Below are 24,008 nucleotides of genomic sequence, written 5' to 3'. Positions count from 1 at the left end.
AAACAAATGAAGACTGTGCTTACAGCATGACTTGTTTGGTAAATGGTAAGATTAGAAAAATAGAAAAGCTTTATTTTCCCCCTCTAGAAAGACTAACCATGGCCTATGACTAAAAGCTCAAAGTTCAATTCTACATTAATAGCATTTTATGACATTTCCAATGGTAAGTAGAAATTGGGCTCATTAACTAGAACAATTCTACAAAGGGAACATTGCTCTGGGGAGATTGTTAACGTTGGAGAATGGTATTTTATTTAATAGACAGCATGGACTTCATACATATCCATTATCAGTGCCTTGAAAACCAAACAACTTTAAAAGTTAGCAGCAGTTTCTGCAAGTACAAAAATACACATTTATTACATAACAGGATAGTAAAATTTGTCAAGATATATTATACAAACTCAAAACATTTTAGATAAAGCATGAGTCTAATATATTATAGATTAACAGAGTATAATAAAATGACGTTCTTCAAATCTTACAATATAATACTTTACAGCCATATTAACAAACTATTTACATTAAGTCTTACAGGAGGATCTAAGGGAACAAAGAGTGGAAATAATTATTTAAGAACCTCAATATCTATTTCCTTCTATGCTTCAAATTGGGTGGGTGATTTTATATATATATATATATATATATATATATATATATACATAAAGGCTAGAACTAATGTTCTATTAAGTAGAGAAGAAATGTCTTCCAGAAAGACACTCCAAGCTGGGAGAGCTTCATTCACATCTTGCAGTTCCGACAGTAGTTTTGCCCTAGGGGTAAGGGAGATCCCTGTTGCCTTTATATATCGCAAAAAATGCAAATGGACACTCAGAGGTCTAGCTATAGGACAAAGTGGAATCTACTTCACACCTGTGAGGGAGATGGCCAGTGTCATGAAGGAGTTCTTTGGACCCAGAGTTATAAAAGCTAATTATAATGCTAAGGGCAAACAGGGCCATGTACCCCAGAGGTAGGTAGCACCAACAGCTAATACTGAAAAGACTTGTTATATCTTACATTTTATTTTTACTTATTTTAGTGATTTTAGAGAGAGAGGAAGAGAGAGAGAGAGAGAGAGAGAGAGAGAGAAAGAGGAGGAGGGAGGGGGGAGGGAGGGAGGGAGAGAGAGAGAAACATCAATAACATCGATTTGTTGTTCCACTTATTTATGCACTCATTGGTTAATTCTTGTATGTACCCCGACTGGGGATTGAACCCACCACCTTGGCATATCAGGACGATGCTCTAACCAATGAAACTACCTGGCCAGAGCCACCAGAAAACATTTTTCCCCCTTTAACTGAAAAAATGCAACATTTAGGACAACAGGAAAAGAACACTTAACATAAAAGTTTCCTAGTGGCTCAGAAATATAGTTCGGAATAAGCTAGTTTGTGGGAGAAAGGTCCATTTGATGGTGGACTAAAGAGACCCAGTGGGTTCTAAGCAGCTTCTTATAAGTACCAAGTTGAAATGAAGGACGTTGCACATCCTTTCCTGACTCTATCCCTCCAGACTGGCTGGCAAGACCTAATAATCAATGGAGTTAATCCAGGAGATGTACCAGTGTCACTTTAAGGCAAGAGAGAGGTGTCCATGGATATAAACCAAAGGGGTGGGGTGTACACTATCTGTAAACCATGAGTCATTTGGGACAAAAGTATGTACAAACTCCTGGAGGTAGGGAAATCCAAAGCCAGTGACTGAGAAGGCCCGATAGCCACTTTGGTGGGTATTCTCTTCTGCAACTCTTCATAAGCTGGCAAACTCAAAATTGCTCTCTCTGTGGCCAAATGATAATCAGAAAAAGGATAACTTATCAGCAATGTTTTCTGGCTGACTAAGAGGCGGGGCTTCAGAAAACCATCTCGACAGAGGAGCCCGGCTTTCATCCTGCTGGCAACAGCATTCATGTAACAGAGAAAAGACTGTTTTGCCGTTTCCCCCCACCCTCAGGTAGCGAGTGCTTTCAGGAAAAGCTGTGTTTCTGGAGAACGCTCCCAGCACAAGTCCCTTTGTAAAGAACACTGAGACACTGAGACGAGCGACATTTCCGTCTTTCTCTGCCCAGCTGTTCACTGGAGCCTTTGCAAAGCGATGTGGTGCTAATGGGACAATGAATCAAGCGACACAACCAACAAAAAAATGGCATCATGATACTCATGGCTCTTGAGCCACTCTCCTTTTCCCCAGTCTAGCTGCATCATGGGCTATTTTCTGGAATGATCCTGCGAGGACATGCGACTCTAGAAGTCACAGAAAGGGCCAGTGACTTGGAGGAAGGGAAATGTTTCACATGATTTCCTTCATTACTGGGCGTGCTTTTCTTGACAATACTTTGATTAGTGGTATTTTTCTTGCTTATTTATTGAACACATTCCATGGGGTGTGGATTGTTTGTCTGCACCCTTCCCCACTCCCCACAGTCTCCATTCTTCACTGATACCATGGCCTTCTCAGGAGCCTAACCTGATATTATGCATGCCTCCTTTTTATGCTAAATAATAAGCCAGTCAGAGAAAGACAAGTACCACATGATTTCACTAACAAACAAAATAGAAACAGACGCATAGAGACTGACAGCTGTCAGAGGGTATGGGGGTTGGGGAGCTGGGTGAAAAGGTGAAGGGATTAAGTATCCCCGACCCCCTAAAAAAAACCCTCATAGACACAGACAACTGTATGGTGATTACCAGAGGGAAAGGGGGTGGGGAGTGATAGAAGAGGGTAAAGGGAGATAAACGATGGTGGAAGGAGACTTGACTTTGGGTGGTGAACACACAATACAACATCCTGATGATGTATTATATAATTGTACACCTGAAACCTATATAATTTTATTAACCAATGTTACCTAATAAATTCAATAAAGTTAAAAAAAGTAAAGAAAAAAAAAGAAGACACTTTCTCTAACTCTCTGCTAGTATCTCTAAAATCATGACAGGCCCAGTCCCATGCTCTAAAGAATTATGGTAGTAAAACTTCTTGCCACATGGTCTTAGTAAAGAGAATTATTTTATTGTACTAAGTATGAGCAATAATTATCTTTATGCTACCTATTCCAGGTATTTTATACAAAGGGGTCATAATGATTATTGTCTTGATGTTATTAGGCCACTTTCTGCTCTTCTAGACATCAGGTTCTTCTTGTGGTAAAATGTCTTTGGTTGAATGTTTGTCCTCAACATCACACACTGCTGCAGGCCCTGAGTCTGGGCTGGGCTCATCATCTATAACCAAAGAGCTGGGCGAGGATATTGCACACGGCGGGGTGCCAGGAGAGCACGGCCCGCTACTCTCTCCTTCTTCCTGTGACTTCAGACAAAGCTCCAATGTGCCTTCCACTAGGCTGGATGGAGAGCTACTGCGTGGCTCGGCGACGTGGCTGGGATCGGAGCTGTCCCGCTGGGCTGTCGGCGCAGCTGCAAGTCCTGCAGGTACCGTAGGGGGCATGTCTTTCTGTGTCTCTTGCTGTGGGTTGGCTTCTGGAGCCCCAGAAGCATGTGGAGGTGGCTCAGCGGGTCCTGGCAGAGAAGCTGTTTTCTTTTCCTCTGCTCTGGCTGCCCTGGCCTTGTTTTTGAGGGACCAGTTTTTCAAACTGGCCATACCATTTCTTAACCATGTGCTGGGATGCAGGGTTACAGAATGCATCTGTGAATGCCGCTGTAAGGTGTCCTTTTTTGAATAATCCAGGCGGCTGCTGGCCTGCTCAGAGGCGGGACCAGGCACTCCAGAAATGAGTCTGGAGCTGTTGGAGTTGGAAGGTTCTCCCTGCTGGCTTGGGGCCTGAAAAGTGCAATCGACTGGGGAGGACGTTTCGTTGGGTGTAAACACGGAATGCTCTGAAATCTGAGAGAAAGCACTATCTTGGGAGCTCACTGAGGAGCCAGATGGGGAGGTGCCTGGGGAGGACAAGCTAGAACAGCTCGTCCTGGGGCAGATGCTTAATTTTGAGGGTAAAAGCTTCTCGGTGTTCTGGTTGGTGGCACCGCTCTTGCCCACCTCGATCCCCATGACCAAGCTCTGGTTAATAAGCTTTTGCCCCTCCAATTGTAAAGACTTGTGCTGCTGGAGATATTCCTCCTCTCCAGACAAGGGGCGTACTTCATAGCTGGTTTTATTGTGTTTCCTTGAGAAAATCCCCCTGAGATAGCTCAGCTTGGAGTGCTGGTCGTCGATGCTGGTTTCTGAGCAGCGCCGGTGCCTCTTGGAACTCTTGGGGGCATCTGCTGCGTGTGGCGGGGCATGTCCAGGTGTGTCTGCATCCAAGGGCTGGCTCCTGGGACACTCATGTGAGGACATGTAATTGCAAGATGCCACAGAAATGGCCACGGGCTTTGAGGGCGGGGGGCGCTTCACGTGACTTCCTTCCATACCAAAGAAGCCCTTCTTCTTAGCATTTTTATTAGAGGCATTTTTCTTGATATCAGTGCCTGTGACTAGAGCCTGTTTAAAATACGCCTTACCCTCCTCCTGTGGGGGTTCGTTTTGCTTCAGATGGTCCTCACCTTTCTGTGAGAGAATTGCATCGCAGCTGGACTTGCGTAGCTTTTTCTGGTAAAACTCCCGGAAAGAGGACAGCTTTGCATCTCGATAGTCGATGCTGGGCTCCGAGCAGCGCCGCTGTCGCCGCGGGCTTTTCGGAGCATCTGCTGCAGCCGCGGACAGATAGCCGGGTGTGGCTGCGCAGGACGGGGCCCCGCCATGGTCCTGCAGGGTGGCCTCTCCGTACAGCCCTGGGACAGTCACCGGCTTGGATTCGAGAGGCCCTTCCATTTGAATGTCTTCATGTTTAGGACGGTCTAAGTCAAAGTCGCTCAGGGTTAAAAGACCTTCCAGCTCGGGCTGGTCGGGGTCATAGTCGCTGAGGGTGAGGACGGAGTCCATGCTTCTGCTCCCCTGGCCGAGGGTTGTCACCAGGTCACTGCACGGAGCGTCAGCATCCTCATTCAGCTCGTTTTCCAAGCTGTCATAGGAGGAGTCGGTCATTTGTAAGCAAGAGATATCTGCGGGAAATCAAACCATGATAACCTTGTTAAATACTCCAAGTGCATGCTGCCTAAGAAGACAAAAACTGTGATGCTTAGTTTAATTCTCTTTTCATGTAGATTTTTCAAATTTCTATATTTAAGGAAAAATCCTTAATTTTTAATCACAATCTCTCAATTTGTCAGTGCAGAATACAAAATAAAATTGTTTGGGTGTACTAGATTTAGCTCAGTTCCTGAAGAAATGGGCTTTTCCTAAGTAAGATTTCCTCAAAGCAAAGAGACATGTCATAATACTGAGAAATGATACAAAAAAATAAAGGAATCAATGCCAAGTACACCTGGATTCCAAATAAGACTGCCTTCTAGCGTGGCTTGCTGGTGAATACACGCAATTCACTCTCAGGGCAACCATTTACTAACCCTGTCAACTTCTCTTTGATATAGTTCTTTAATATCCATTATTTATTTAATCTTTAAAACAACCATAAAAGTTAGGCATTATGGGTATCCATATTTTATAGATACAGAATCGATGTTCAATGGCAGAGAATAATTGACCAAAGGTCATTGGTGGTACAGGACTTCACAGTCTGGATGCTGTTGCTTAGAAATGGTTTTAGAGTCACCAGCATCCCGAGTGTCCTAGGGACGCAGAGGAAGGGGAGAGAGAAAAAGCCCGGCTGCTTCTGCTGCCTCCGGGCCTTCTGCTCCAGGTTTAACTCTAGTCCTATGATGTGTATTAGCATTCCTTGTAAAGTTCTGTTTACAAAAAAGGTAACACCATCAAGTGCTAACAGGTTCCTGAAGTTGGGGATCTTGTCTTATCCATGTGAACCCCACCAGTGTTCACACCAGCAGGCCTTCTAAGGAAGGAGCCCGAGGCCCACTGACCCAGGCCAGTGGCTCCCTTCACTGGAGCTGTTGTGGGATCCAGGACAACCACTGTCCCACCACCTTCATAGACATGTGTCTGTTTCTCACAGGAAAACAATCCAATTAGTCACAATACCTGAGGTATTCTCTCTAATGTCACACCTCACTGACACCTCTCCAAAGAGGGAAGTGATTTCTTCTCCAAATATTCTACAGCAATTTTCAATCACAAATTGAATAAGCAGAGTAACCTGTACAAAAAGGGACAAAATTGAAGTGCCACTTTCCATACAGCATATCTATAAACCATACTTAATATATGAGTGCTGATTTCAACAAAAATACAAAAGAATCCTGAGGAAAAAAAAATCATGTCTGTTTTAAAAGTATACGAAGAGTTTCCCCTAGTAATTCAGGGATAGAAATACATTTTAATCAGTGGACTAAAGTTATTATTTGTGGCCTTGGCTTAATGCTAACATTTTCATCCCAATGGTTCTGTCTTTAAAATTAGGGTAGTTTTATATATTCTCCACAGTGTCTGGGGTGAAGAAATATACTTTGTTATTAAAGCCCGTAAAGCATCACTAGACAGACATATGAAGTGTATTTCCTATGTATGAGGCAGTTGTCATGGGTCTGGGAAGAGGGCGTCCTCTATGGGTTGACTGTGAAGGAGAGAGACAGCTGGAGAGAAAACTTGCATTTTGCCCCACTGGTCTCTCCCTAAGCACTTCCTTCCCGCAGGCTCCCTAATGGAAGGCTCTTGCAGAAGAGGTGAGACTGCACCAGGGAGCTTTCTGCCTCCACTGAGCTGTACTGGAGTCTGGCTGTAGTTTCCCTGCCCCAATAGCTGAGCCAAGGAGCAAGCAGAATGGTGGGTGCGCCAGGCACTACAGGGGTGTGGTTTCAAGTAACCACTGGATGAGTGAGGTATTATCACCACCACCACTTTCCCGAGGAGAAACTGGATCAGTGTAACTGATTTTGCCCAGGAGTGTACTTCTGGCAGGTGTGGGGCTGAGACTTGAACTCTGGCTTGTTCTAACTTCAAAGTTCTTGTTTGTTTTCTCAAATCAACTGCTTATCATTCTGTGGTTGAAGTCAGTCACAGTTTTTTGCCTCTTTCAAGGGAAAAGAGAACTAACCCAACTGCTAGCACTTTTCTGCTTCAGAAACCACTTTTCTATAGTCTACCAGGATAGGATGAAACAATTAATGAACTCAAATTTATGTTCTTTTAAGAAAATGTCTTTCAGAATTAATACCCTGAATTTTGGGTTCAAAATGGGGACTCAGTCTCCCAGGGCATAAAAATGAAAAACTTCATTACCTTTTTTGTAAATTCGCCTTCTAATTCTGGGCTGTAGGTAGTAGAAGACCAAAGAATGCTCGGAGCGATACACACCGCTAAATTAAATGCGTTCATCTGATTGGATGAGGCGTGTTGCTCAATGTTGTGTAGTACCCCAAAAAGGTACCTTAGAAGAACAATATTGGCTCTCGGAAGCTGGTCCAACAGCCTGAAGACAGAAAACAAATGCACGCTTTAAGCAAGACATTTCATAAACTATTTGTATAAACAGGCAACCCTCGCTTTCCATGAATTCCTCATGCAAAGCAAAACAGTCCAGACGTGCAGGAGTTTCAGTTAACATGGTACTATGCAAAGTGAGCACTGCCTGTACAGGAGGAGAGAAACAAGCCTGGGGATTTGGCTATTTGTTTTGTACACTGTCTTGACAACTCAATGAAAATGTAAAAGATTGCACAAAAATGGCTCCCCCAAAATGCTCCCAAAATATTTACCTGAAACTAATGTAATGTATTTTAGTTTAATCTTGTAACATTTCAGAATATTCTCCCCCAAAACCCCACAAAATCTTTCTGATGAAACTCAACAATCATTAAACTTAAAGTGCTCCTTTGTTCCCAAGCGTATCTCTTGGTGGGAGCCCAGACTTGAGCTATTAAGGCTGCCTAGTGCATTCTGAGGGCTTGGGCTCTGCTCCACTAGCTTCCAAAGTCAATCTGTCCCAAGTCTCATCTAACTGGTATCACTTTCACATGTAAGTCAAGCTTATGATAGTCTATTTCCTACTATTCTCCTTTTGTAAATGATAAGAGGTTTTTAAATTATCATTCGCTGAAAATGATATTTACTACCATCCAGAAAACTTATATGTTGATATCACGGTTGTTGCTTTTTTAAAACAGAATCTGCAACCAAGAGGAGAAAATTAGTCTGATTCCTGTTGCAAAAACAACAGAGGCATTTCTTCAGGACAAGGAACTCACAATGAGTGTAGTTTATAGGGACAAATGACGAAAGATATTGAAACAGACCAAAAGGTTACTGAGTGTGCTCAGTGGAAAGCGAGACACTGTCTAGCACACTCCTTGGGTTACCTGGTTTTATGGGGGCCTTAAGCCTTTGAGTTAACCCTACAAACTCTAAGTTATTGATGACAGTTACTGGTGCACCTAAGACTTGCTCATAGAATCGAAAATTCTGTCTGGTCAAGAAACAAATGACTTATTTGTGCTCTCTCACTGCCCCTCAATGCCTCAGTAGAGGAAGCCAGTTTTGCATCTATTAATAAATTCTTTTCTGATTCAAATACATAAGTGGTGGTAGTTTGAAATCTCCTTTGAACTGGTTGCAATATCTTATCAGTTCTCTCATTAATTAATGATTTAAATGAAATCTTTTACACGTGTTCATTTTATATTTGTATGAGAGTCATAGTGTTACTTTTTTTTTTTTTTTTAAGGAAATCATCCTTAACAGTAAGGTGTAAAGTTTTAGACAATGAGTCATAAGCACAGAATCTAATCTTCACTATCTCTGGATGGTTTCCACCAAACCAGAATGGAAGCAGAGAGTATTTTGTGACAAGGTTTCGCTTTCTGTCTCCAACAGTTGTACCATGTTTTTCTACAGACAAGGGATGTCTATCAATAGCAGGATGTAGATAATAACTTATATTTTAAAATTGTTCAAGAAAAAAACTGTATTCAAGAAGCATATGCCAAAAATGGTATTGGGATTTTTGGATTTTCAAAGAACTGGAAGTATTGCTTTTTTGATGGACACTTCTTTCTTGCTCCCTTTAATGCAGGAAATATGGAGGGGATGGGGGGGGCGGTGAGTTCTGCCAGCAGCTTCCTTTGCCTGAGTACAGACGATGCACTCCTTGTGATCAGACTGCATCTGTGCAACTCCCTTTTTCCTTGATGTTTTTCCAGAGCCACCTGCCTCTCTGCAGTGCTCCCACAATGCCCTCCTCCACGTATCTCTTTTATAGCACAGACTATACTGAATTGCAATTGTAATTCTGGCTTTACCTGTGAACTCTACCAGACTGTGAGTCCCTTGTGGGAGGAAATTTTCTCTGTGTGAATTCAGTTGGCGAATGAGATATATAAGGGGTTGTCTGGTTAAATATTTACCAAAATTAAGATCATAAATTGGGTTTATAGTAGGCTTTTGTCAACTCCTCTCAGATTTAGACATATAGAAGGTGTACAAGGGTCAAGTGTGCCATGTTACTAAGATTAGGGAGAAAACAATCATAACAATGACAGTGGCTAGCATAAATCTGTTTTTAACTGGTCCCCATGGATAACATTACTTCACGAGATAAGCTTATAAAACATATGTTTTTTAAAAAGTATTTTTGAGATGTGACCAAATTAGAATAGTTACCTTTGAATTGTATTTATTCTCTCTTCATCATTTCCTTGATCCATTACACAGACCCATTGATCATAGAGATCTGATGAGAAAACACTTCTGGGAATATGTCGTAGAAAATCCTGAGAGAGAGGGAAAAACAAATATTTTAAGTCATTATTTCATGGTAAGCATGTACTGGAGTGATTATAAAACATTTTGTTGAAAAGAGTTAAGTCTTCCCTTCTTTGGAATACACAGTTCTTGGTGCCAACTCTCCACTAATGTGCACATGTAGAAATACATGCTTTGACTTTTTTTCTAGCAAGAACCAGAGGAGCAACCGGAGTCTGGATTATAACGGGAAAGATACAGGACAACCTCTTTGGGCTGAAAGCGCCTGTTTGTTTACATTTTAGCAAACTAGTATGTGACAGGGCCTGGCAAGTCATCCTAAATCCCCCTTTCCCTTCTCAAATCACTGGTTCAAAGAAATGCACAAAGACATTTGTGATGTTCCTAATGTAATCAGCATCCAATCATTCTATACATATTTACTCATATGTGCCAGGTACTAGGGACAGAGCAGTGAATAAAACAGAGTCCCTGCTATTTTCAAATGTTATATTCCAGCAGAATTGCTGAGCAATTCCCATCTAGAGATAGAGTTTCTCCCTTCTATTCCCCATGGAAGGACTCTCACTACTGGGGGAGAAACAGCATTCCAGGCAGTGGCTGGGCTCTGGGAGCCTGGGAGGCACCCTGTGCCTGGTGTACACTGATTAACATGTGCCCAGCACATTCTCCTCTCGGGCCTTCCAGACTCTGTTCTGCTGAACCATTGGTGCGGCTGGTGTGGTGAGACCAGATCATAATGCATATACTTATGGCCAAGGATGTTTGTTGTTTGGCCTTCGTTTATAAAAAGCTTAAAAATAAACTAAATTTGGTTCTGGTCCCATGTTCATTCTTGTCTTAAGCCAACTCTCTCTGTTGCTTTTGGCATGTCATTCACAAAGCTAAGCTTGCAAAGTCTGATCTCTACCTCAGTAAACTTTAGGCAGAGAAAACTCAGTTTCCTGTCTAAGCAATGATACCCATGGTTGGCTATCATTCTGCAAGTTCATGGAAAGAGGTGAAAGATGCAATTGAGCAATTTAAATATTGCTGGAAAACCAAATTAGCAACTTTGCGAAAGACAACACAACTTGTTACTTACATGTCATGCTTATATTACTGATATGAAGGCTGTGACACCTCACTGTTATAGTTAGCTGCTTACATGTGTCTCTCCCCCAGTAGCTCATGAGTTCTCCAGGGCAGGGTAGGACCCTCTCTCTCTACTCATACACTTCAATGCCAAGCACAGCCCCACACAGAGTGGTGGTTATTACTGAGCTGTTGCTATTTGCATACGGACAAATATTAGTGAGGGACAAGGGAAGGCCAACTAACTATAATTGAGATTCCCAGGTAATTTTAAAAACCTCTTTGTAGTCATGTCTCCTATCACAATACAATTTTTTTTTAAGAGTGGCGAATAAGCGGGAAGATGACTGATTCTTCCTATTCTATTATACTATGTGTCTCTGTTCTATTACATCTTCCAGTAGAAATGTACCTGGATACTTGTGACTCAGATGTGTCTTGACAAAAGTTACCTCTTTTTGGGTAAAGGTATTGAATTTTCATAATTCCAAGCTAATTTTAGTTGCTGCACCTACTTTAAAAGTCAGATTCAAAGAGGCAAAATCTGTTATTTCTAAGTGGGACATGACAATAGCACTCTTTTTAAATCTCAGTGGAACACATACTTATGATCTGTCTTGAAGAAAAACATCATTAAATCTTAAACCTACACTTGAAAGATAATAGGTCGTAACATCTCAATGAACTCTCCACAGCTGGAATAACAAGTTATGAAATACAACCGCCATCGCAGCTGAGAAAGGTTATGAGAGCTGGTCCTGAATTACAATCACCGCCTCCCAGCACTCAGCTGAGTCTCTTGCCCTCCCCAACCAGAGCCCCGGTCACCAGCAGGACTACCAGGCTCATCGGAGATGAGATTCCTGCAGGGCTAAAAATGAACTTTCTCTCAAAGGTCTGTTGGATCAAAGTTACAGCATCTCAAGCAATTTTCTTTCAATTATAGTTTGAAGAGTTGAGCTTATATTTAAACAAAACCAGCAGAAGTAAAACATTAAAGGAAACCTAAAGTAGCACTTCCAAATAGACTTAAAAATAAGAAATAAAACAAAAGCTCAAAAACTTCAACTTTTGGCAAAAAGTATGTCCTTTCCTGCAGCCACTTAGAAGAAATGAGAGTAAAAGGCAGTTACATGATTATAGAATGTCAACTACTTGTAACCTATTTAACCAGACTTTTCAATCATTTGGATTAATTTTGTCCTTTGCTTATTTTTTAAAAAAAATATATTTTATTGATTTTTTACAGAGAGGAAGGAAGAGAGATAGAGAGTTAGAAACATCGATGAGAGAGAAACATCGATCAGCTGCCTCCTGCACATCTCCCACTGGGGATGTGCCCACAACCCAGGTACATGCCCTTGACCAGAATCGAACCTGGGACCCTCCAGTCCGCAGGCCGACGCTCTATCCACTGAGCCAAACCGGTTTCGGCGTCCTTTGCTTATTTTTGTACAAGTAATACTTCTCCAATCTGGAATGTAGTCGAACTCTTCTAGGACTCTACTTTTGTAATAGCCTCAATAATTTAGCACAAAATCTTAAGAAGTGTGTGCTGTGAAGAGTAGCATGGTAGGGAAAATGTCCTAAAACAAAGGCTTTAGCTTCTTAAATTAAGAGATGGGAGAAAGCCCAATTAGATGAGTAAAAAAGAAAAAGTAATTGTGTGTGTATACTAGTATATATCTCCCTGACATATATCTGGCTGCGCACACCATGCATATCTTTATTGTATTCCAGGGCTGAAGCGTAATCATAGTAATTGCACCCTGTGCAATACAGATTGGATGAGCCTGGCTCCAGCTCCTCAATTCTTCTGAGTGTTCTTTACTGCACAGCCTGCAGCAGGGTTAAGAGCAGACATGGCCCATTTACCAAGAATCATCTGACGGTGCATTAAGTCAGGAAGTAGGATTCTGTTAAGCAGTTCCCCACCCCACAGGGTAGGAGTAGGGTGTGCGAGAGTCTTCTTCACCATGTTTTCCTTAACTTGGTTTTCATGCTCCTGCCCTGGAATGTGGCCGGGCCTTGTCTCTGCCCTGGCCTGGTGCTTCCCACCCAGCTGGGAGACTGAAGCCTGAGGCACGTCTGCAGAAGCTACCCCTAAGGTCAAAAGCTCTGCTAAAAGCTGTTTTTGACTCTACATTTTCTAAAAATGTGAGGTATTTTCAAGAATGTGGGAGGAAAACATTTTAGAAGTGCTCTAGGCCAAGTGTGGACGTGACTTAAGTAACCATGGGGTGCGGGTGAGAACCGTAAAAATGTCAGGAAAGGTTTTTATAAAAGGAGGCCGAGTCCGGAGCCACTCCTTCCCCACTGTCCCTTTAAAAGGCATTAGGGACAAGGAAGGCTCCATGACTGCATCAATGAGTGGAAGTTTCAGGGGCCTCAGAGAGCAATGTTTGTTTCAGTTGTTAGGCAGATGCTTGTTTGGGATAGTAAGCTTCTTTTTCATAGTTTAATAAAGTATATTTTTGAGAGAATTGCATTTTTTAGGAAGGTAGTGAGATAGTGAGGAAGTCATCATAGCTAGGATGTTTGTTTTGGTAAATGTGCTCTATGTGCTTTGATTATTTTAAATTTAACTTAATTTACATAATTTTTTGCACAGAGTAGCAGAAGTCATGGTGAGAAGAGTGGCGTGGGATAGAAAAACTTAAAAAGTACGTCCGACATGTCATGCCATGCCATTCATGGGCCGTGGCTTCTAAAGGACAATCTTGACTTTTGTGAGGTTTTTTTTTTTTTTTTTTAACACTTTTTAGGTTCTAATCTATTATGGTTCTTTGCAGATGGGAATGACGTCAAAATGAAAGCAACCAGTTGTTTCTCCAGAGGTGTACCGTGGGGTGATGGAGGGAGGGAGAACGCCTACCTTCAGAACAGACGCTATCACGAAAATGGATTCACAGTCCAGGGGCACGTCTCCTCCCGCGTCCAGCTTCTCCTTCAGCTCTTTGCACAATTTCACATTGGCGGACTGTCTGAAGATGCCTTTTGTGAGGGGTCCATTTTGATTAAGGAAAAAAAGAATATCCTATGGGGAAGCAAAGGGGAAAAAGGCACTTTACACATACCAGCGACCTCTCTCTGCCAGAGGCGAGGGTGGACGGGGACGGCTCTGGGGATCTGGCTGAATGGACTGCTAGAGGAATTAGTCAACTTATTTTTTGGTATCTCTAAATCTCTGTTGTTCTATTTATTCAACATCTAAAGACCATTTTACCTCAAACACTTGCTTTAAGGAGACTGTCTTGTTTCAATGAACCAACGGCTACTTTAAACTCAGATTTCTTTGCTTCAAGGTCTCTGTCACCTGGTCTCCTCTATCTCACTACTCTCTCCCCATTACTCTCCAATACAAACTCTTTTCCCCAAATATGGAAATATTATTGTCAAACTCATTCTCCACTTGCTTGTCTTTCTTTTAATGCATCTCCATACTTCATTCTACTTCCTGTATTTACTTCCTTCTTTTCCCCCCCAGGAGGCTTTCTCCATCCCAGTCCATTCTGGCCATATTTCATTTTGGTTTCTTTCAAGTTGTATGTCCTCTGCCTTCAGGGCAGGAAAAGAATGGGTGTTGGAGACAAGCAACCCATGGGATTTGAAACCTAATTATAGCACATATTTATTGTGTGATCTAGGATAAAGTTGAGGCTTTAAAATAAATTTGTAAGGTAGGGATGATGATGATGACTACCCCCAAATTCTGTTGTGCAGGGGGAATTGATAGAGTAGTGAGGCTAGTGTCTGGTACTTACAGATGCGCAATCCATACTAATAAAAGGGTAATATGCTAATTAGACCAGGAGACCTTCCAGGAGACCTTCCGGACGAACTTCCAGACAAAGTCATGGTGGCGGGGCTGAGGCAGAGGCGGTTAGGGGCAATCTGGCTGGCAGGGGAGGGCATTTGGGGGCAAGCAGGCTGGCGGGGGAGGACAATTGGGGGCAGTTACGGGGGAGCAGGCAGCGGGGGCTCTGTTGGGGGTGATCAGGTCGGCAGGGGGGGACAGTTGGGGACAATCAGTCTGGCAGGGGTGGGCAAGTGTGGTTGATCAGGCCGGCAGCAGAGTGGTTAGGGGTGATCAGGCAGGCAGGCAGGTGAGCGGTTAGGAGCCAGCAGTCCCAGATTGCGAGAGGGATGTCTGACTGCTGGCTTAGGCCCGAGCCCACAGGGGGTCCCAGATTGGAGAGGGTGCAGGCTGGGCTGAGGGATACCCCTCCGTGCACGAATTTCGTGCACCAGGCCACTAGTATACTATAAAATGCATACATCTAGTAGAGTATTTAGAGGACACTGGATACTCAATAAATGTTGCTTAACAATGGTCATTTGGAGATAAGACAAATGCAATAGTTTTCACCTGATCCACTCTAATCAGGTGAAAGATAACTAAATGCCAGAGGATGTATTTTTATACATAAATACTTGAAATACAAATAAAACACATGTAAGATTTTTAAAAAGCATATGATTGAGTAGTCTCTACTGATAAAGGGATTAAAGGAGATTTTCAGAACAATACAGAATTCAAGAAAGGAAGTGAGAGAAATGTGAGGGATAATGCAAATTCTCTACCAAGCAAATTCTAATCTACCTGAGCAGTTTATGTGGCTCTTTTCTAAGACAAGTAGATTAGATGATCTCTTTCTATTATGTCTAACTTATGATTCTGTTAATAGCTTAATCAGATTTTTATTCTTTGAAGTAATAATAATAAATATTCTCAGCCAAAGCCATGGGTATCTATATTTTCATTTCGGTATAGATTTGCCTCTCAGAGCTCTCTCCTTCCCCAAACCTCCCTTCCCATTGGTGTTCCAGGCCAGAGTGAGACTTACCAAGATAGGTTTGGGCAGATTGTCATTCTCACAGATATTTGTCAGAGACACTCCAAAGAGCTGTCCTGTCATAGGAGAGGTTGGGGACATGGGCAAGTTATCCAGGTGAGTGCCAGAACCCCGCCAAAAGGCCCAATTGATGATAGATCTTCTCCTTTTAAATGTCTTCTGACCCGAATCTAAGGAAGAAGTGAGGTAGAAAAACCAGTTTAACTCACTTTACCTTATTTCTACAGTTTCTATTTTTATGTTATATTCATTACTATGACTCAAAGAGAAAAACTGCTTATAGGTATCCTTTATTACTATTAATTTAATCTATGAAATTTCACTATAATATTTTATAAATTAAGAATCAAATGTTTGGGTTATCATACTACTCCTTTTTGGAGCATCACTGGTTTGTTTACATGAGTTTTGGCACTGAATTCTCAAAGGTGAAAGAAAGGGTCCCTTATTGTACTGTAACAGCTTAAAGCAGTGATGGCGAACCTTTTGAGTTCGGCGTGTCAGCAGTTTGAAAAACCCTAACTTAACTCTGGTGCCGTGTCACATATATAAATTTTTTGATATTTGCAAACATAGTAAAACAAAGACTTATATTTTTGATATTTATTTTATATATTTAAATGCCATTTAGCAAAGAAAAATCAACCAAAAAAATGGGTTCGCGTGTCACCTCTGGCACGCATGTCATAGGTTCGCCATCACTGGCTTAAAGCAAAAAGTATATATGTTTCATACTAACATATAAAGATGAGACTAGGCACACAAAAAAGTTGAAGATATTAAATTAGACCACAATTAAATAGTGAGACAGAAAGGAGGAGAAGAAGGAGAATTAATGGATGTGCACAGGATTTGATAGCTACAAGGACAGTTCTTTAAGGATCCTTTCAGACCTTTCTGCCACTATCTCCTGTCCTATAGCCTCAACATCTACACACAATACCAATTATAAACTCTGGACAAGATTTTAAAAAACCTACCTGAGGCACTAGAGAGGGACCAAAAGAAGGGAAATACTTGAGATAAAAGTTGACACTTTGGAGGAAGGGAATGGCATGGTACTGGGTAAGTTTTCTATTCTTATAGCTTTTGGCCTGAAGACAGGCCCCAGGGTGGTGGGTGACCGAAATGTGGAGAGAAACCTGCACTCCCACTGCCTTGGAGAACTAGAGAAGAGAGGGGAGGTTTCCACAGAGGCTGTAAGTCCTAGGAGAAAACTAAATAGTGGAGCCTCAAATGCTGTGTATAAATCCTGCCCAAATCTCTGCAGACCCGAAGCACCCAGGTGTGGGGCACTTGCCAAACAGCTTGTAGTTAGGGCTGACTGAACTGAGATTTGAGGAGCCGTAGTCCTCAGTGGCACCCACACAGGTCTGACTCCATCTCCTCCAGTGAGAGAGCAAGGCAATTAGTCACTGAGCCCCGGCTGCATGACCCTGACAGCCAACCGCACTACCGGAGCTGATGTTAACTACTCAACCTTCCCAGACAATGGAGTGCTGGAGGAGATGAGCTTTTCAGGGAGGAGAGGATCAGCAGTGTCACGCAATGTTTTATTTCGGCAGAATGACCAAATTTAAAGCAAATACTAAACACAGGCAAGTTGTGGGAGGATAACCCAAAAAGTGACATTTTACTGAATAGGCTCCAGACCACCACCCACCTTGGCTTCCTCAGGTACTCGCGTCACCAATGCGCACACACCCAGGTGTAAAGGCCTTTGGTTCTAGAGTTAGGAGCCCAGTTAGACTCCGGGCTCTGACACTAACCTGGGGGAAAGTTACTTAACCTCTCTCTCTCTTTTTAAAATATTTATTGTTAAAAGTATCACATATGTCTTCCCCCTTCCCCCACTGACCTCTTCTAGCCCGCCCCCGCCCTCCGCCTCTCACAGGCTTATTGAGAGGCTTAAGCAGGATAATGCATGAAAAGAACCTGGGCATGAGTCACGGTGATCTTGATTAAAGCTGCTAAGACACCAATCTCCTCCCTACAGAGGACTTTTCCCCACATCCACTCTCCATTTGGCTCCGCTTAACCAGAGTGCTTTCTTCCTGCCTTGACATTCCCAACCTGTCCCATCGTGAGAAAATAGACAAGGAAACGAAACCCATGCTTAAATCCAGGAGGGGGTTCCAATTTTCCCAGCAATTTCAATTTGTGCAAATGTTTGTTTAATATGTATGTGCAAGTCAATAAATGTGATACATAAACAAAATGAAAGATAAAAATCACATGATTATATTAATAGATATAGAAAAAGCAATTGATAAAATTCAGCACACATTTATGATAAAAACTCTCAGTAAAGTGGGAATAGAGGGAGCATACCTCAATGTGTTGAGTAGCTGTACTCAGTGTAGTTTCCTCACATTTAACCTGGTTTTATTATTTCTAAAGTATCAGGTTTATTTGATTTTTAGCTTTTACACACTTCTTAGGAAAAGTGACTAATATAACTTTAAATCATAAAGTTATACACCCAGCTATCCTATGAGTGCAGACAGAGGATAAAGTAGAGATTGGGTCTTGTGCTGTATTAAAAATAGTTTCAGCTGCAGCTATGCCTTTTGTTCTGTACAACATTCAAAGTTTAGAGGTCATGTTCCCTCTGAGGTGGAGAGGAAACAAATTTCATTAGAATTGACTTTCTTGAGGAGCTTTTAACACATAGCTCTTACTTTCTAAATGTCAAAGGCCGATGAAAATCATGCTATTGTTATTAAAAATATAAAGGTGATGTGAATGTAGAGAAAACTAACTTCACGTAAGTCTAACTTTCCTAAACAATCGTGGAAAGCTTCAGCTAGTGTTTCTTCATGCTTAAGTTAGGGAACTGAATACTAAACATTACAATTCTTAAAAATTTGTGCTTATAGAACAATGATCACAACAACAAAACCTCAATTAGAAATTCTATTCTAGCCAAGTAACTCTCCAAATTAAAAATGTCCCCCTTTTCCCCCTTTCAGAGTATGAAATACATATGGGAGAATACTAGAATCATACAGCAAACAGGTAGAAGAAAAATGCTGCATTCTATATTTTACCATCTACCATAGAAATTCAGGTCCATTAGTCCTGGATCTGAAGCACATGTGGCAGGTGAGCCTGCAGTGGGTGCAGGACTGGGAGTCCAGTTCAGCCTAGACCTCAGGAGCTACGTCAGACCACTCCCCGATGATGCCACTTCAACCCCAGAGTTCAGCTTCACTAAAGTTTTCCCATAATAGGTGTGACCAAGCCACTCAATCTTCTGTATAACTTCTCTGTTCTATATACTGGACTAAGCCCTGCTATGAGTCCCAGATTGGGGATAACTATGCTCACCTACGGTTATTTTGGATAAATGAGATATTTCCCTTAAGCTAACTAGAGAAAGCCTACCTCAGAAATGGTGATACAAAGTTAAATCTTTCTTCTAGTTGTGGCTTTTAGGATTCTTGACCCTGCTTATAGGTCAACTTAATTAAAATAAAATTGACAAGAGACCCAGAGAAATAGTTTGCAAAACATGGATATAAAGGTATAAGAGTAAAATATTATTCTCCTCAGCTTAGTTATAAAGGCAATGTTCCCTCTGTATCTTTAATCAGTAACAATAGACTTATTAATAAATTCATTCATTCAAAAATATTTTAGTTCTTATTTACATATGTCAGGCACTATTCCAGGTGCTGGAAACACAGCGGTGAACAAAGCAGACCAAAAGCTCTCCCTTCATGGAGCTCACATTTTAGTGGATGGAAAAGTACATCCCTTCAAAATGGCCCACAGATGTGAGTAAAAAAACCTTAAATTTCAGAACTCAATTTACCATCATGGGAGAGCAGATGAATGCTTCAAATTTAAAGTAAGTTTTTATAGCTGATACTGGCAAGATGCCTGATAAATTCAATAAAAAGTTGGGCAGTGATGTTGAACATTTTTTCATGTGTCTACTGGCCATCTGTATGTTCTCTCTGGAAAAGTGTCTATTCAGGTCCTTTGCCCTGTTTTAAATGGAGTGTCTTCCTTTTGTTGAGCTGTATATGTTCTTCATATATTTTGGAAATCAACCCCTCATCACCTGTATCATTGGCAAATATGTTCTCCCATACACTGGGTTCCCTTTTCATTTTGTTGATTTTTTTTTCTTTTGCTGTGCAGAAGCTTTTTAGTTTGATGTAGTTCCATTTGTTTATTTTTTCCTTTGTTTCTCTCGCCCTAGGACAATGGTTCTCAACCTTCTGGCCCTTTAAATACAGTTCCTCATGTGACCCAACCATAAAATTATTTTTGTTGCTACTTCATAACTGTAATGTTGCTATTGTTATGAATCGTAATGTAAATATCTGATATGCAATAGTAAATAAGATTGTTTTGTTAGTTTCTAATACTTCATTATTGGTGTATAAAAATGTCATCAATTTCTGGATATTGATTTTGTATTCTGCTACTTTGTCAAATTAATTTACTAGATCTAGTATTTTTTTTTTTTTGCTGGAATCTTTAGGGATTTCTATGTACAATATCATGTCATCTGAGAATAATGACAGTCCTACTTCCTTCTTTCTAATTGCCTTTTATTTCTTTTTCTTGTCTGATTACTGTAGCTAGGACTGCCAGTACTATATTGAATAAGAGTGGTGAAAGTGGACATCCCTCTCTTGTTCCTGATCTTAGGGGAACACCTGTAGTTTTTGCCCACTGAGTCTCAGGTTGGCTCTGTGTTTGTCATATATTGCCTTTATTACATTGAGGTATGCTCCCTCTATTCCCACTTTACTGAGAGTTTTTATCATAAACGTGTGCTGAATTTTATCAATTGCTTTTTCTATATCTATTAATATAATCATGTGATTTTTATCTTTCATTTTGTTTATGTATCACATTTATTGACTTGCAAACATTGTCCAGCCTTGCATTCCTGGAATAAATCCCACTTGGTCATGGTGTATGATCTTTTTAATATATTGTTGGATCTGATTTGCTAATATTCTTTGAGGATTTTAGCATCTATGTTCATCAGAGATATTGGCCTACAATTCTCTTTCTTTGTAGTGTCTTTATCTGCTTTTGGAAGTAGGATAATGCTGGAAAAATGCTCAACATCACTAATTATCAGAGAGATGTAAATTAAAACTACAATGTGATGTCACTTCACAGCTGCCAGGATTGCTACCATCAATAAATCAACAAACAACTAGTGCTGGTGAGGATGTGGAGAAAACGGAACCCTTGTGCACTCTTGGTGGGAATGCAGACTAGAGCAACCACTGTGGAAAACAGTATGGAGTTTCCTAAAAAAAAAAAAAAAAAAATGGAACAGCCTTTTGACCCAGAGATTGCACTTCTGGAAATATATCCTAAGAATCCCCAAACACCAATCAGAAAGAATATATGCACTCCTATGTTTATAGCAATGTTATTTACAATAGCTAAAATCTGGAAACAGCCCAAGTGCCCATTAGTAGATGAGTGGATAAAAAAGCTGTGGCCCATTTTACACAATGGAATGCTACGCGGCTGTAAAAAAGAAGCAACTCTTTTGAGACAGCATGGATGGACTTTATGCTAAGTGAAATAAGCCAGTGAGAGAAAGACAAATATCATATGATCTCACTTATGTGTGGAATCTAATAAACTAACAAATAAAATTAACCAGAGGCATGATACATGGAACAGACTGGTAGCTGTCAGAGGGAATGGGGGTGGGAGGACTGGATGAAAGGTGAAGAGATTAGCCAAAGAACATATATGCATAGCCCATGGACACAGACAACAGTGTGGTGATGGCCAGAGGGATGGGGAGTAGGGGCTGGATGGAGATGGGTAAAGGAAGGGGAAAATGGGGGACATCTATAATAGTGTCAATAATAAAAACAGTTAAAAAAGATAAAGTTGGATGTTCATGTGTGGGGAGGTGCATATAAAATAGCTGCCGCTGTTCATTGGTCCCCCCATTAGTACGAAAGGCAGCTACAGAAACTCAGCATTGATTTTCTGCTATCTCATTAACACTTGTTGGTATCTTTTTTCTTCTGTTTCTTATACAATCTTACCTTCAGATTGATGGAGGGCTTAAAGCTCAAACTTGGGTTAAGAGTAAATGACAGTCCTCCTATGCTGACCATCACTATCATTCTTTATGATGGGGAGGGTATGAGACAGCTATGTGACAGGGAATTCAGATTAGATTAGTAGACTAAGAGGAGATTTCTGTGGAAATCACTTAGTCTCGCATACTCAGTACCAAATCCACGTAGGGCATCAGAGCCTCCTGGCCCCCATCACGGACATCCTCCTTTTTTATAATAAGACTATTTAGGGGAACACACAGTGCAATGTGCTACAGTACAAAGGAGGCATTGAGGCACCTGCAGCACTGCCTGGTGCCTCTGGCTCCATAGTGGGCATGAGGTTAAAGGGGAAAGAATAGTGATGACAGAAGGAACAGACTGCACTGCTGCTTCTAAGTTAGTCACACCTACTGCTGATTTTTTAAATGTCTTCAAAACACTTAGCAAATTCAAATGAAAAAAATGCCTCCTCTGGCTGAAGTCTGGATCTTTGCCTTTGTGCAAACTTTGTTTTCAGGAATAAAAACTTTTGCTGATAAAAGGCTCTATGAAGGAAGAGCAGCGACTCACCATTCAGCTGCAGGGCCGCAGCCAGGCGGCTGGGCTTCAGGGTGAACTGGCACTGCATCTCCCGGGGCAGCTGCTCCATGAGGAAGGACTCCTGGAGGCTGGAAGGGTTGGTGGAGTCCTTTGACTCCTGTGTCAGGAGGGCAGTGTCTCGAAGATGGCTCATTTTAATTCCGTAGGGATACTCATGCCCTGCACAGAGAGAGATCTAAATGTGGACCTTATGCTGGCTGGTACTCTGAGCACGTGTGCTACATACTGGAACGGACTGCACTTTGCTCCTGGGACTTCTGGTATAAAGAGTCCTTTTGTTGACTGAATGATCACCATGCACACTCTTACAGCTGGAGACCACTGCATAATGCAGGTGGCCCTACCAGAGTAGTGTTAAGGGGATGGGGGAGAGGGGGAAAAAGCTAATCTTTGAAGAGTATTCCTCTTGGAATGCACAGATTGGTTTGTGAGTTGCACAATGTCGATGCTTCCTATGTTTCCACCTAAGAACATTTAAAGGTATTCCAGTTTTTCGTTGATGCTAACTATATCTGTAAATCTTCAGCAAATCCTTGATCTCTCTCGTCCTCAAATCCATAACTTAATATACTTGTCTTACCCACACAATATTATAAGGATCAAATAAGAAAACTTCAGTGGTTAAAAGAACTTAAATAATAAGAAAATACTACGCGTTTCAAGCATCACTCATTACTATTATTCAATACGAGATGTGTGTCTGAAAAAGACATTTCATTACTTTTTATTAGTTATACAATCAGTTACTCAAGGGCATCAGCCCAGGTTTGCTTGGTTTATGCTTCCCTCCCTCTGCGGCTGTCTGGGCTTGGTGTCATAGGCAACAATCAGAAGGGAGACTGCAGGGCATTAGTAACAGAAACAAGATGCAAAAAAGAACCTGTAAACTAGAAAAGCTAAACCCTGGACATCTGGCTGAAATATGAGTTTTTGCTCTTTAGTACTCTAAGTAATTGCATTTTCTCAACTTAATCCTCAAGTACCATTGTGCGGTAGATTCAGTCTCTTTGAAGTACAGAGAGTAAGTTCTCCTATTCCTGATTTATCACTGAATGTGACTCAGTGAACACTTCCTTTCCCTTTTTATCTGGCATAGGCATACAATGTCAATATTCCATGAATATCACAGGCCCCAGGGATTAAAACAAACTCAGATGAGCTGAATCCACAATTGAGGTTTGTAAGGCACATTCAAATATATGAAGAACTGCTATTAAATAACAATCACATCCTAAATTCCATGGTTTTTTAATAAGAGTCAGGGATAAAGCTTGAAGCTGTTTTAAGCCTGACAGTTACCATTTACAAGATATTTAATGAAATATATTAATTTCATTAAAACTAATTTTAAGTATTTATTTGATTTTTTAAGCATAACTTTGTAATTGCTACTCATTGACTTTTAAAAAATGATAACATTAAAAAAGAATCAGGAAATGATTACTTTATTTTCAGTCTGAGAATAATCTAAAACTTTTGTAGAAAAGTTGGATTTGAGATTATTCAGGTCACTTGAAACATTTGAATTACACAATAGTTACCTCACAGGGAAATGAAAGGATTATATGAGATAATGCAAATGATGTTCTGAAAATAGTCTGGCAGAAAGTAAGCATTTAAAAATTAATAGAACTCATCATCATCATCATCATCACTGTAATAACCTCAAGATCTGTTACATATTCTGTCCCTTATTTTAATTGCTCAATTTGTTAACCACATTGAATGACTTTAACTG

At 41.1% G+C, this 24,008-nt stretch overlaps 1 protein-coding gene across 3 annotated transcripts in view; it reads right to left on the bottom strand.

The window, feature by feature from the left end:
* Positions 1-3,001: 3,001 nt before the first annotated feature.
* The window catches only part of ARHGAP20 (Rho GTPase activating protein 20), a 94,960-nt gene continuing 73,953 nt past the window's right edge, over positions 3,002-24,008 (bottom strand). For all 3 annotated transcript variants that reach the window (XM_070425953.1, XM_070425952.1, XM_070425954.1), the window contains exons 9-15: positions 22,241-22,429; positions 15,600-15,778; positions 13,628-13,789; positions 9,577-9,686; positions 7,201-7,390; positions 6,004-6,118; positions 3,002-5,009 (exon numbers count right to left, since the gene is read on the bottom strand). In XM_070425953.1, the coding sequence (XP_070282054.1) occupies positions 3,133-5,009; positions 6,004-6,118; positions 7,201-7,390; positions 9,577-9,686; positions 13,628-13,789; positions 15,600-15,778; positions 22,241-22,429 (2,822 nt within the window). In that variant the 3' untranslated portion in view covers positions 3,002-3,132. The remainder of the gene's footprint in view (positions 5,010-6,003; positions 6,119-7,200; positions 7,391-9,576; positions 9,687-13,627; positions 13,790-15,599; positions 15,779-22,240; positions 22,430-24,008) is intronic.

This window comes from Myotis yumanensis, unplaced genomic scaffold (genome assembly GCF_028538775.1).
Source record: "Myotis yumanensis isolate MYYU_CA2020_CCGP unplaced genomic scaffold, mMyoYum1.0.hap1 SCAF_10, whole genome shotgun sequence".
NCBI classification, from domain to species: domain Eukaryota; kingdom Metazoa; phylum Chordata; class Mammalia; order Chiroptera; family Vespertilionidae; genus Myotis; species Myotis yumanensis.
This window is presented reverse-complemented; position numbering and strand designations above follow the sequence as displayed.